The sequence below is a fragment of the Schistocerca gregaria genome, unplaced genomic scaffold (assembly GCF_023897955.1).
Source record: "Schistocerca gregaria isolate iqSchGreg1 unplaced genomic scaffold, iqSchGreg1.2 ptg000396l, whole genome shotgun sequence".
Classification (NCBI taxonomy): domain Eukaryota; kingdom Metazoa; phylum Arthropoda; class Insecta; order Orthoptera; family Acrididae; genus Schistocerca; species Schistocerca gregaria.
This window is the reverse complement of record NW_026061835.1, coordinates 268,456-283,845: the sequence shown is the minus strand read 5'-3', so window position 1 is coordinate 283,845 and position 15,390 is coordinate 268,456. Positions and strand designations below refer to the sequence as shown.

Genomic DNA, 15,390 nt, shown 5'->3' with positions numbered 1-15,390 from the left:
CTATGTTCAAAATACTTAGGGGCATTCAGGCAGGTTGAATTTTCGACAACTGCCGATATTTCGGCTTATGCACACTCCGCTATTTTCAAGGCTTAAACACTGATACATTTCCTCCCCGTAGGTCTCACATTTTTTACCTCGACGGGGAGGAAATGTATCGGTGTTTAAGCCTTGGAAATGGCGGAGTGTGCATCCGCCGAAATATCAGCAGTTGTCGAAAATTCAACCTGGCTGAATGCCCGTAAGTACTTTGAACATAGTTTACGCCAGGAGAAACTAAGGTCTCACATTATTTACCTCTACGGGGAGGAAATGTATCGGTGTTTAAGCCTTGAAAATGGCGGAGTGTGCATCCTCCGAAATATCGGCAGTTGTCGAAAATTCAACCTGGCTTAATGCCCGTAAGTACTTTGAATAATTCTGTTCTTTATCATGTCATACTGTAACATTCTTAGTTAATCACCTGTTTTTTTTTACCTTTGCAGATAAAGTAGTTTTTATATTAACACGCAATTTCTTTTCTCGCAATCAGGGCCTGTCGAGGAGCAAGTTCCACCTCCTACTGCTCAGGTGAGTGAAACTAGAGGGTAGCACCTGTGAGACTGTCAGAGCATGGGTGAGTTTCACCAGTAGCGAAACAAGTTTGGTTTTGTGTCACACAGTTTCCTGCCCTCCTCCTAGGGTGCTCACTAATTTCATCAGCCAAGGGTTTTCATCCCTTGTGTGTGCTGCCCTTCACAACCTCATTTTAATTAATCAACTCCTTTCTATGTATCCTATTCATCTCCACTTTCTTTCTCATTGTTTTTTTGCACTCCACTCCACTCCTTCCTACCCCTACAACATATGCAACTTTGTTTACACTGATTACCAAAATGTTATCTCAAATAAATTGTCAAGTTAAAATTGTATACTGAAGAATCCAAAAACTTTCTCAAACAATACTTTCATACTGGCTAATGACAGCTCACCTTCAGGTTTTTCTCCTGATACAATAACAGTTGCCACTGTGCTTACAGATCTATGGGCTAGGTACATCACTGAACAGGAATGGGGTAGCAAGGAATAAACCAAAAATCAGCAGGTACGGTGAAGCTTAATAGTGCAACTATCGTTTTCCCACTCTGTAGAAATTCTTCATAAATTTGCAACAGAGTTCATCCACAAGAGAAAAAAATTCCTGAAGTAAATAAAAGTTTAAATCAACTGTTTGAACTAAAATATAACTTTATTGCTGCAGCCATTGTTCATCGGTCCTATAGACATTGTGAAACATGTAACTTTCGCCAAGTTTTAGGTGACACAGCAGTAGATATGATAACTAATTTGTGTAAAATATTTAGTTATTGCAACTACACAAGACGTACGTTCCTACATTGACAGTAGTCACACTTCTTGCTATTATCATAGCCAGACAAACTTAAAAAAATCTTCTTTCGATATTTGTGTGGCTATTTAATAGATATCTTGTGATTTTCATAGAGAGATCATCTTGTCTCTGGGTGTGAAGATTTTAACACATGTAGCTTAGTAATTCAATAAAACTAACTTCATGTTTGGTAGCTCATGTATCACAGATTGTGCTGAGTGAAGTAAAAGTAAGGGTGTAGCTACTTTTGTTTTTTGGGATTTGCTTCCAGTAATATTCAGATAGGTCTCTGATACATGAAATAGAATCAAGTGATAAATATTTGGATGATCATCCAAATCTTGTACTGATTTATGTTTGCTGATAGGTGTCCCTCCTGCAATGATTATACGATCAATGTGCATGCTGTATGTCATATGAATTTGACTATATAGTGTCTGCCACAAGGAGTGAAACTCTGAGGGCAAGGGCCCAATTCACATTAACCTATGCTGCCATAGATATTGCAAACATATCTCAAATGTGATGACAATGTGTCTAATTAATCCAAAGAAATTAAAAATGTTTGATGTGTCACAGAGTAGTGTGTGTTTAGTGAAGCTGCAGATACTAGGTGTTGCTTTGACATTGTTTACAATTTTTGAATGATCATAAGCTGGATGCTAGAATAAATTAGGTGTTCTAATATCCTCATCATTACCAAGCAGTAAAAGTAGTTGTGTTTCATGCTCCACAGAGGGGATATTTTTGAATAGTTTGGCACTGTTGTTGTACCATTTCCATAGTGAAGATCAACTTCTGATCAATATCATCATGAGATCTTGTTGGAGCTGAATTTCAACCCTTACTGTATCACAAACTGAGATAAAGTGGTCCATACTGAAGTGATTATTGAGAATGTTTGCTGCCTCACTCTGCTCACTCTCTTCATGAGCTAATTATAACAGACACAGTGCTGCAAGGAAGGGGGCACAAGTCATTTTTTATGTGATTGTCTTTTGTTGGTATTCCTGAAGTGGTGCAAATCTATCACTCCTCCACAATATTCATTGGCATGCAATATTAAATGGCATCTGTCATAACTACTATTACCATATGTCTTAAATCTTCATACTTCCTTATAAACTCTGTGTAGCTTTCCACAAACTTTGATTGTCTTGCAAGTTTCTGTTCAGTTTAATAGAGTAATCTTGCTGTATTGTGGAAAGAATTGAATAACAAACTCAGCTCTTCCTGAAATGGAAGATGAACAATGAATCTGTCTGTTGAATCTTCAGTTGTGTGTTCCAGGATGGGTGAGTCACATTGCTGCTCTTCTTACATAATTAAGACATTGATACCTCACAACTAGGTTTGGAACAGCTTTAAGTAAAAGAAATGGAATGTGGACTCGCATATTTTGTAACTTGTTATTTTATGTAATACACTTTCTTATTTACAACATTATTATTATTATTATTATTATTATTATTACAAATTAATAACTTACTTAAAGTCACGATATTCACAGTTGAAACTTGAACAGGCTTAATTAATTAGAAGCCATATTTTGTCAGTTGTACCATTCCAAACAGGGCATGAAATTTGAAGTACACGGGTCACAAAACAAGGAAACGTCGCAGCAGTTGGGCAGGTTAAACAAAGATATTATGAGTTAAATGATTTACAATGACAGACATTAAATGTGCTAAGAACTTGCTGCTTTTGTAACTATTACACAACTGAATAACATTCATACAAACACAGGAAGATTTGCAAGTCACATCACTTATTGTTGCTGCTGGAAGGTCCCTCAGCAATGTTTAACACACAACAAAAAGAAAGAATAACCCTTAAGCAGTAACCTGTACATTGCAGACAAACATGAAAAATTGCCTTTAATAAATAAACATTCGTCCCAAATTCAGAATAAGCTGAGAACTACAGCAGAGCTACCACAGTCAACAAGGAGCAAACAGCCAAATTCCCCAAGTGGGGTTAATTAATGACTATTCACTGAGGTAACGATTGACAGTTTATACTGATAGCTAACAGGGTTTAAACTAAACGTGTTGAGAATTAGGATTAAGAATGCTAGGTTTAAGCAAGTAGTTAAAGGCATAATGAGGAGGAACCTCAGGCTTAGGAAATATGCCTTAATCTCCTGATTTCAATAAATCAATAAAATAAGAGCAGATTACTGGTTAGTGCCCAGAGGTGAAACTCCACCACAGCACACGTCAAATGAGCAACTTCACTTCCTTCGAGGCCCCACAGTGTGACTGGTAGGGGCAGCATACTGCCAGTCAATCTGGGTGCCACGTGATGACAGAAGTGCTGCCATGGCCAAATGCAAACATACCTCTGCTCTGTGTTCAGGGAATAGCAACATGTCATTTCCCGCTGACACACATCAATGGGAACAGTGGTCTGCACAAATAAAGCTTCACACAATAAGGGCCAGGAAGTAGAAAATGTGAATGCTTGGCACAACTGACTAGAGATACAAATTAACACTCCTTAAAATTTGTATTATTCAGAAGCAAAAATTTAAGCATGTCCTGATACATTAGCTCAAGTGTACACATGTACCGAGGTTGCTTTGCCTCTGACACAGATTGTGTTGGAGTAGATTCCCATCATGACTTAAAACACGGAATACTCTTACACTTGCATGATGCATGACCCAGAACACAAATTGCAATTAATAACATTTACTGATGATCATGCACTGAATCACTCATAGGTGCATTATTATTACAGATGCAATTCTAGATAACACAGATATGACCTTACTCAAATATAACAAAACAACTCAAAACTTGACTCAGTTGTGAAGGAGCAGTGACTATGCAGGATTTTAGCCAGGGTATTATTGCATCCTACCCCCACTTGTGATCATCAAGGAGCGATAAAATTTAAGCTTGTAGAGTAAGCCAGTAACTTGCGAAGCAGGTTGTGTGCAATGTCCGTATGTCTTCTTGCATGGCACCGCTGTTGGTCCTCATGTAATCTGGTCCATTTTTCTCTCACTGACTCGACCTTCAGTGGTATCTTTTGTCCTGCACTGGATAGTGGGAGTCCCCCAAAAGTAACAAATTGCCAGCCATATGCACTCCAGCCAACTGTTCTCCAGGCCCCACCAAACGGACACACATGCACAATCGCACGTGTGCTTTGATCAAAGATCTTAGCTTGCAACTTGCAATCTAATCAATATCAGCAACCTAAGTAGTTAGTGATGCCAGTGGAATACAGTACCACCAAGATTTGAGATACTGTGGCTCAGACTTGATTTCATCCTTCTGTCCTTCAGTTTCTTCAAGAAAGTCAGTGTAAGTCTTCACAGAGCATTACACAAATGGCTACCTTGACAAAGTTTTGTGTTCTACCATTTGATACTGCTTTGACACACATAACCCAACACAGTTCTCTCTCTTGAAGCACAGGATGATCAGTTCCTATGGAGAGAGTCCTTGCCTTATGAATGTACACACAAACTTGTGATCCCAGCAACATGTCCATCTTGACAGGTGACCAAATTTCTGGATCAACAAGTTATATACTCATCAAATCCAACACAATGTGATTGAGATGAGATGTCAGTTATCTTCAGCAACATTAAACACACAGAAGGTAAAATGAAGACTTTTATACACGAGTCAATTTGAATGAAGATGCACTGTTTTGTTTCTGGTTTGATTCCATCTGTTCCTTGAATGTGTGCTCTACTTTGCCATTTGTGACGTCAGAGGCACTGTGCACATGGTTGAGATATAAATCATGTCTGCAAGTCAGAAACTGAGAGAGCATAAGTTTTTCATGTGCCACTGCTATCTTTTAACCATATTGTCACTGTTGTAAGCAATACTTGTTTGCCAGGGATGATTTAGGTGAGCAATAACACAATGCAGGTGATGAATGTATACCATTGTGTTTGTATTTTGTCACTAGGACAGTCCCCTACCTTTTTCCATTTTGTGTGTTTTATTTCTGTGTGGTGTGATTTTTGACAAGCATGACAGCATACAGATGTGCAACTAGAAGCCCTACAAACACGCTTTAAGCAATTAAGCAAACAATTTGTTGGGCATCAGAATAGGTTTGTGTTCACTACATGTGGCTTGCCTGAATTTTCTGCACTTCTGCAAAGTATGAGGCAAGTGGCACATGACAAATGCAGCACTATCAGGGACTAGATCAATTTCAAATGCGCAAAGTGCTTGGTATTGCAGGAAGTCTGCTGTTTGTTCCCATATGTGCTGTGCCATGTAGGTCTGTATCCTTCTTGATTTCAGATTTGCATTTATTTTACAGAAAAACCTACCTCTCTCCTAATGTCAGAAAGCTTTTGAACTCCGATGCAATTTAAATTCTGTTCTCACAGACTGGTCAACATTTTCTACAAATACGTGAGATATAGTCATGTCTTGCAAGGATTAATTTAGTTGTAATGCCATCAGCACATGAACATTGCTTGAAGTAGTCCAAGTATCTATGGTAAGAAACCAAGTGACCATTTGTCATTTGCTATCATCAGACTGCAAGAATAATTCGAATTATTCCAATCACAAAGAAAACAGGTTATGACAGGTGTGAAAAATTACTGAACTGTCTTTTAAATAAGTCATGCTGGAAAATAATAATGCGAATTCTTTACAGACAAATGGAAAATCTGGTAGAAACAGACCTCAGGGAAGATCAGTTTCGATTCCGTACAAATATTGGAACACATGAGGTTATACTGATTCTATGGCTTACCTTAGAAGCTAGATTAAGGAAAGGCAAACCTACGTTTCTAGCATTTGTAGACTTATATGAAGCTTTTGACAATGTTGACTGGAATACTCTTTCAAATTCTGCAGTGTTACTCAATCTGTATTTTGAGCAAGCAGTAAAGGAAACAAAAGAAAGGTTTGGAGTAGGTATTAAAATCCATGGAGAAGAAATAAAAAATTTGAGGTCTGCTGATGACATTGTAGTTTATTCAGAGACAGCAAAGGACTTGGAAAAGCAGTTGAACGGAATGGACAGTGTGTTGAAAGGAGGATATAAGACAACCATCAACAAAAGCAAAACGAGGATAATGGAATGTAGTAGAATTAAGTCAGGTGACATTGAGGGAATTAGATTAGGAAATGAAATACTTAAAGTAGTAAAGGAGTTTTGCTATTTAGGGAGCAAAATAACTGATGATGGTCGAAGTAGAGAGGATACAAAATGTATACTGGCAATGGCAAGTAAAGTGTTTCTCAACAAGAGAAATTTGCTAACATCGAGTATAGATTTAAGTGTCAGGAAGTTGTTTCTGAAAGTATTTGTATGGAGTGTAGCCATGTAATGAAGTGGAACGTGGGTGATAAATAGTTCAGACAAGAGATTAGAAGCTTTCCAAATGTGGTGCTAAGAAGGATGCTGATGATTAGATGGGTAGATCACATAACTAATGAAGAGGTATTGAATAGAACTGGGGAGAAGAGGAGATTGTGGCACAACTTGACTAGAAGATGGGATTGGTTGGTAGGCATCTTCCGAGGCATCAAGAGATCACCAATTTAGTATTGGAAGGCAGTGTTAAGGGTAAAAATCATAGAGGGAGACCAAGAGATGAATACATGAAGCAAATTCAGAAGGATGTAGGTTGCAGTAAGTACTGGGATATGAAGATTGCACAGGATAGAATAGGATGGAGAGCTGCATCAAACCAGTCTTAGGACTGAAGACAACAACAACAACATCCATTTTCTGATTCCTACGCCACCTTTGTGCACACCCACAAGGAAGCTTTCTAAGGATGACAAGAATTTCAGTGGTCCCTGGCACCCTTCGAGAAACATTATTTCCCCAGTTGTGGTGCCCAGGTAGAATATCTTACAAATGTAATCATTACTGTGACACAATGTTCCATTCTTGCACTTCATCTTTACTGCTCCATGTCACATTCACTCGATTGACTGAGCCATTTAGTGACTCATCTCACATGCAGAGATGTGCTCTCCATGTTTTTAACCATCATTCTATGATGGTAAATTGCATTCATTATAAACAGTTGCACACACAGTGTCATCGAACTCTTAAGGATAGCAAAAAGCTGGCTTTATATAATGTAATAGTTCTTTTAACAATTTCACTCTCTCTTGTGTGTGTGAACCTCAAATGGCTCTCTGGGACCAAGATCAACTCACAAATTCCTGTCCGAGTAGCAGCAGATGTAGTCATGATGGACCCTATCACTATCTCTATGAGCTGTGATTTTATAATGGTCTGTTATACATTTCCCCTTCCACTATCCTTTGGACTACTACACCAGGCCATTGTGAGGGGTGTTTGATCCAGCAAACTATGCTGTACTTCTATTTTGGTCACTGGCAGTATCGTTACACCAGCCTTCAAACATCTAGCAACTATGGTCTGCTTTCCCATTCTGTTGACTTGCGTTTTGTGGGCACCTTGGCCTACACTGTGACAGTGGCTGTATGTAGCAGCTGGAATTCAGACCGTTAAGCTCAATTAAAACTCAAATATTTTGTGATTCTTAACTTAGAGCATTATGCAGCTTTATCAGTCTCACATTAATAGAATTGCATATCCATATACTTGTCACTGCACCTGATTCCTAATCGCTATCAATATTTAATTTGCCAACTCATTAACAATTACAAGGGCATGTGCAGTGAGATGACATACCACTGGCACATTTAAGGTATTTGATTTACACTTAAATTAAGTTGATGTAAAGTTATTCATATTATTATTATTATTATTATTATTATTATTATTATTTCTTTTGCAGGATCCACAAGAGGTGCAAGCAGAAGAGGTAGTAGCAGGTGAGATTTTCACTTTCTTCAGTAGCTTAATTACATGTTAAAGTAATCACTTTAATGTTATCTTGTGTGGCACAGTTTTTCATAATTTTCTTTGACATTAATTCTTCATTGATTGTGTGCTAAAGCATATCAGTGAAACAGTTGTTCAGAATTTTATGCTAGAACCTGACACTGGATATTAATTACCTAGTACATAATTCATACTGAAAATTGGCAGTGCCATTGTAACTACAAGTGATTGGTCACAAAGGTGCAGTTGTGTTTGAAAAGTGTACTGTGGTAGATTGTGAGGAAAACGTGATCAAAGAGGAAGAAGACAAATATTTAAGTAGTAAATTGACATTTAAAAAATAAGTCATTGTAAAGGTAAGCTCACATTACTAATTGGCACACTACAACAAGTAGTAATGTTTAGATCACAGTCCCCTTATTCTGTAGTCATGGCTCATACTAAAATCATCATCTTGAGAGAAATATTTTAAAGTATACAACGATTGCTCAGCATAGTTGAGCATCTTAAAGAGGAAAATTGACAAAGTTATTGGGGACCAGATCAAGTTAACCACATTCATGGCTAGTGATTTGAAACCTCATCATTATGTCTTGATATGAGGACTACTGTCCTTGTAATCCTTCTTCTTTCCCAAAGCAGTATTTTGCCATCTGTCTGATGTGTGAAATAGCCTGGCACATCTGAGTGCCACAGTTACCCATCACCTGCAAAGAGGCTAATTGACTACCAAATGACAGCATGCTACAGAGTACAAGGTCCCTGATATGTTGGTAGCACCAAAACATGTGTACTGCATTCTCGAGGTCATCTCCAGTCCTACAAACTGCACACCCATACCAGCTTTCTTAATTTGAACATGTGTTATTCCCTCTTAACTCATCCTTAACTTCCACAAAACTCATTCAAGCTGGTAGTCGCTACTCCTATGCTGCCCTGCAGTAGCATGATGGTAACCTGGCTGTGTGTGAGCATGTGTTGTGTGGTAAGGTGAGGGGGGGGGGGGGGGGGTTGGGGGGAGTGTTAGCAGTTAAGGAGAATATTGAAGACTCCGTGCAATGGCAGAATGGGGGCTGAGCAGTGCTGCAGTGCTGGAATAGGAAGATATGGATGAATGAGAAACATCACTAACTAAGTTGGAGTCCAGGAGGGTCACAGAAACATAGAATATGATGCAAGGAGGGTTCCCACCTTCACCTTCATTTGTCTGTTTCTCACCGATTCAGACCCTTTCCTGTCTCAATAGGAGAAATATTATCTCATATGTGGAGAGAATGGCTGATAATAAGTATCCAATGATAATGTATGTACAGTATCACTTTTCCTTTGTTTATAAAATATTTCCCATTAAGATTTTCCCTACAGTCTGTTCCTAAGCCAATCTATTTGTATTCCTGCTTCAACTCTCTACAGGGAATCCAGCAGGGAACTGCCATGTGCAACCCACACTCATAATCCCATGTCCCACCTAGTTTGCTCAGGTAGCCATACCGTTGTAACTTCGTTGCAAAAAAGAAGGCACATGATAATGTTGTGCAAGTGAAGCAGCTTCCTAGTGCAAGCAACACAAAAATAGTTCTGATATGCTCTGAGGTTATAACTAATGTGGGAATCATTCTTCAAGGTGTTAGGTGAGCACTGCAAGTTGCACTAGTGGTGTCCTATCCAATGTTGTTGTTGTGCTCAGAGGAAAAGTTGTCTATAACAGCACCAAAAATGTGACAACTGACATCCTCATGGAGTGCCATCCAGGAGGCACAGACCTGGAAGAATAATGCCGGAATCGGGCAACATCATCATTGAAGGAGGATAGTGACGTGGAATGACACAGAGATGAAGGCTACTGACGGGAACACAAGACACTGGTAATAAGTTTCCAGAAACAAAGAAGTATTGTAAATAGCACAAGAAGAGAGATGTTCCTTAGTAGACAAGGGGAATAGAGCTTCATTGCAACACATTTTGTGTGTAACAGCATGAAACAGGTTTCTAGTGAAGGCAAGGTAGAGAATGCCCTGATGCACTAAAAGATATTTGCTACTATGAGAACTATTCCTTTACTCTCCATTTTAGCACTCTGTCTGTAAAAACTGAGAAGCACTGCTGTAGGCACCTAAAGTGTAGGTTGCACTGGCGATGTCAATATTGAGGGCTGCATTCTTATTTGTATAGTCATGGCACTCTGAAGTTATAGTTGATGTAGAGTTTGTGACCTGGGTGGGCTGGTAAGCCCTTGTGCAGTGATCTATGAAGGCTGTGCATTGCAGGAGTACTGGAAAATTGTCCAGTGTTATGGGCCTCTGTACAGAAACTATGCAGTGTCTGTCATGGGAAAGATGAGCTATACTGAGTTCGTTTCAAGCCTCTTAATATGCCAGCAACAGAGAGCCCTCTGTTGAATTTCACAAGACAGAATTGTAAGGAACCATCCAGATGGTACACCGCCCACGTCCACCTAATTCCTGTTATGTCTCCTGCTCCATCCTGTTGCCATACCCATCAAAGCTCTTCCCACCTCACCCCTGTGAAGAAAGCACCTGAGAAGTACCCCACATCATCTTCCATGCCTTCTTGTGGCTATATCTACCCATCTGTAAATAAAGAAAGAAGGGTTCCATTGCATTTGTTTGATGTGGCAGTTTGACTGCACGAACATCAAAAATGTGGTAAGTGATCAAAATTTTTGGTATTACTTTGTGTGAGGTATTCCTGAGAAAAATTCATGATAATTTGAAATTGGGGGTGAATTTCCTGCAAGTCACTAAGTGCTCTTATTGTCAACTTCTTGATGAATATAATGTTGGCAATGCCTGCAATGAGTGCGGCTGCATATCCAGTCATATACACTGTTCCTACCTGTTACACTTGCCACAGTGAGTTAATCCTGCTAAATAAAGTTGTTTGTTTCAATAAGCACATTACTACAGGATTGTAAAATTTTGACCTTAATTATGTGAAATGTTGACAGTAAAATTTGTTTGCACTATGCAGTCTTCAGACAGTAGCCACCAACTGGAATAAAGTTTTGGCTTTATGGAACTCGGTTAGTAATGTTCACTGCTGTACATAATTATGTAGATCAGATGCTCAGTTATTCACTGATCAGTAAGCACTCTAAAAGATTGAAATAATTGTGTTCTTGGCGTAAACTATGTTCAAAATACTTAGGGGCATTCAGGCAGGTTGAATTTTCGACAACTGCCGATATTTCGGCTTATGCACACTCCGCCATTTTCAAGGCTTAAACACTGATACATTTCCTCCCCGTAGGTCTCACATTTTTTACCTCGACGGGGAGGAAATGTATCGGTGTTTAAGCCTTGGAAATGGCGGAGTGTGCATCCGCCGAAATATCAGCAGTTGTCGAAAATTCAACCTGGCTGAATGCCCGTAAGTACTTTGAACATAGTTTACGCCAGGAGAAACTAAGGTCTCACATTATTTACCTCTACGGGGAGGAAATGTATCGGTGTTTAAGCCTTGAAAATGGCGGAGTGTGCATCCTCCGAAATATCGGCAGTTGTCGAAAATTCAACCTGGCTTAATGCCCGTAAGTACTTTGAATAATTCTGTTCTTTATCATGTCATACTGTAACATTCTTAGTTAATCACCTGTTTTTTTTTACCTTTGCAGATAAAGTAGTTTTTATATTAACACGCAATTTCTTTTCTCGCAATCAGGGCCTGTCGAGGAGCAAGTTCCACCTCCTACTGCTCAGGTGAGTGAAACTAGAGGGTAGCACCTGTGAGACTGTCAGAGCATGGGTGAGTTTCACCAGTAGCGAAACAAGTTTGGTTTTGTGTCACACAGTTTCCTGCCCTCCTCCTAGGGAGCTCACTAATTTCATCAGCCAAGGGTTTTCATCCCTTGTGTGTGCTGCCCTTCACAACCTCATTTTAATTAATCAACTCCTTTCTATGTATCCTATTCATCTCCACTTTCTTTCTCATTGTTTTTTTGCACTCCACTCCACTCCTTCCTACCCCTACAACATATGCAACTTTGTTTACACTGATTACCAAAATGTTATCTCAAATAAATTGTCAAGATAAAATTGTATACTGAAGAATCCAAAAACTTTCTCAAACAATACTTTCATACTGGCTAATGACAGCTCACCTTCAGGTTTTTCTCCTGATACAATAACAGTTGCCACTGTGCTTACAGATCTATGGGCTAGGTACATCACTGAACAGGAATGGGGTAGCAAGGAATAAACCAAAAATCAGCAGGTACGGTGAAGCTTAATAGTGCAACTATCGTTTTCCCACTCTGTAGAAATTCTTCATAAATTTGCAACAGAGTTCATCCACAAGAGAAAAAAATTCCTGAAGTAAATAAAAGTTTAAATCAACTGTTTGAACTAAAATATAACTTTATTGCTGCAGCCATTGTTCATCGGTCCTATAGACATTGTGAAACATGTAACTTTCGCCAAGTTTTAGGTGACACAGCAGTAGATATGATAACTAATTTGTGTAAAATATTTAGTTATTGCAACTACACAAGACGTACGTTCCTACATTGACAGTAGTCACACTTCTTGCTATTATCATAGCCAGACAAACTTAAAAAAATCTTCTTTCGATATTTGTGTGGCTATTTAATAGATATCTTGTGATTTTCATAGAGAGATCATCTTGTCTCTGGGTGTGAAGATTTTAACACATGTAGCTTAGTAATTCAATAAAACTAACTTCATGTTTGGTAGCTCATGTATCACAGATTGTGCTGAGTGAAGTAAAAGTAAGGGTGTAGCTACTTTTGTTTTTTGGGATTTGCTTCCAGTAATATTCAGATAGGTCTCTGATACATGAAATAGAATCAAGTGATAAATATTTGGATGATCATCCAAATCTTGTACTGATTTATGTTTGCTGATAGGTGTCCCTCCTGCAATGATTATACGATCAATGTGCATGCTGTATGTCATATGAATTTGACTATATAGTGTCTGCCACAAGGAGTGAAACTCTGAGGGCAAGGGCCCAATTCACATTAACCTATGCTGCCATAGATATTGCAAACATATCTCAAATGTGATGACAATGTGTCTAATTAATCCAAAGAAATTAAAAATGTTTGATGTGTCACAGAGTAGTGTGTGTTTAGTGAAGCTGCAGATACTAGGTGTTGCTTTGACATTGTTTACAATTTTTGAATGATCATAAGCTGGATGCTAGAATAAATTAGGTGTTCTAATATCCTCATCATTACCAAGCAGTAAAAGTAGTTGTGTTTCATGCTCCACAGAGGGGATATTTTTGAATAGTTTGGCACTGTTGTTGTACCATTTCCATAGTGAAGATCAACTTCTGATCAATATCATCATGAGATCTTGTTGGAGCTGAATTTCAACCCTTACTGTATCACAAACTGAGATAAAGTGGTCCATACTGAAGTGATTATTGAGAATGTTTGCTGCCTCACTCTGCTCACTCTCTTCATGAGCTAATTATAACAGACACAGTGCTGCAAGGAAGGGGGCACAAGTCATTTTTTATGTGATTGTCTTTTGTTGGTATTCCTGAAGTGGTGCAAATCTATCACTCCTCCACAATATTCATTGGCATGCAATATTAAATGGCATCTGTGATAACTACTATTACCATATGTCTTAAATCTTCATACTTCCTTATAAACTCTGTGTAGCTTTCCACAAACTTTGATTGTCTTGCAAGTTTCTGTTCAGTTTAATAGAGTAATCTTGCTGTATTGTGGAAAGAATTGAATAACAAACTCAGCTCTTCCTGAAATGGAAGATGAACAATGAATCTGTCTGTTGAATCTTCAGTTGTGTGTTCCAGGATGGGTGAGTCACATTGCTGCTCTTCTTACATAATTAAGACATTGATACCTCACAACTAGGTTTGGAACAGCTTTAAGTAAAAGAAATGGAATGTGGACTCGCATATTTTGTAACTTGTTATTTTATGTAATACACTTTCTTATTTACAACATTATTATTATTATTATTATTATTATTATTATTATTACAAATTAATAACTTACTTAAAGTCACGATATTCACAGTTGAAACTTGAACAGGCTTAATTAATTAGAAGCCATATTTTGTCAGTTGTACCATTCCAAACAGGGCATGAAATTTGAAGTACACGGGTCACAAAACAAGGAAACGTCGCAGCAGTTGGGCAGGTTAAACAAAAATATTATGAGTTAAATGATTTACAATGACAGACATTAAATGTGCTAAGAACTTGCTGCTTTTGTAACTATTACACAACTGAATAACATTCATACAAACACAGGAAGATTTGCAAGTCACATCACTTACTGTTGCTGCTGGAAGGTCCCTCAGCAATGTTTAACACACAACAAAAAGAAAGAATAACCCTTAAGCAGTAACCTGTACATTGCAGACAAACATGAAAAATTGCCTTTAATAAATAAACATTCGTCCCAAATTCAGAATAAGCTGAGAACTACAGCAGAGCTACCACAGTCAACAAGGAGCAAACAGCCAAATTCCCCAAGTGGGGTTAATTAATGACTATTCACTGAGGTAACGATTGACAGTTTATACTGATAGCTAACAGGGTTTAAACTAAACGTGTTGAGAATTAGGATTAAGAATGCTAGGTTTAAGCAAGTAGTTAAAGGCATAATGAGGAGGAACCTCAGGCTTAGGAAATATGCCTTAATCTCCTGATTTCAATAAATCAATAAAATAAGAGCAGATTACTGGTTAGTGCCCAGAGGTGAAACTCCACCACAGCACACGTCAAATGAGCAACTTCACTTCCTTCGAGGCCCCACAGTGTGACTGGTAGGGGCAGCATACTGCCAGTCAATCTGGGTGCCACGTGATGACAGAAGTGCTGCCATGGCCAAATGCAAACATACCTCTGCTCTGTGTTCAGGGAATAGCAACATGTCATTTCCCGCTGACACACATCAATGGGAACAGTGGTCTGCACAAATAAAGCTTCACACAATAAGGGCCAGGAAGTAGAAAATGTGAATGCTTGGCACAACTGACTAGAGATACAAATTAACACTCCTTAAAATTTGTATTATTCAGAAGCAAAAATTTAAGCACGTCCTGATACATTAGCTCAAGTGTACACATGTACCGAGGTTGCTTTGCCTCTGACACAGATTGTGTTGGAGTAGATTCCCATCATGACTTAAAACACGGAATACTCTTACACTTGCATGATGCATGACCCAGAACACAAAT

The 15,390-nt window shown here is 38.5% G+C and overlaps 1 protein-coding gene across 1 annotated transcript in view; it reads left to right on the top strand.

The window, feature by feature from the left end:
- LOC126311052 (chaplin-A-like) overlaps positions 1-15,390 on the top strand; it is a 120,168-nt gene that overhangs the window by 72,062 nt on the left and 32,716 nt on the right. The window contains exons 12-14 of the mRNA XM_049992123.1: positions 533-570; positions 8,142-8,178; positions 11,870-11,907. Coding sequence (XP_049848080.1) covers positions 533-570; positions 8,142-8,178; positions 11,870-11,907 — 113 coding nt within the window. The remainder of the gene's footprint in view (positions 1-532; positions 571-8,141; positions 8,179-11,869; positions 11,908-15,390) is intronic.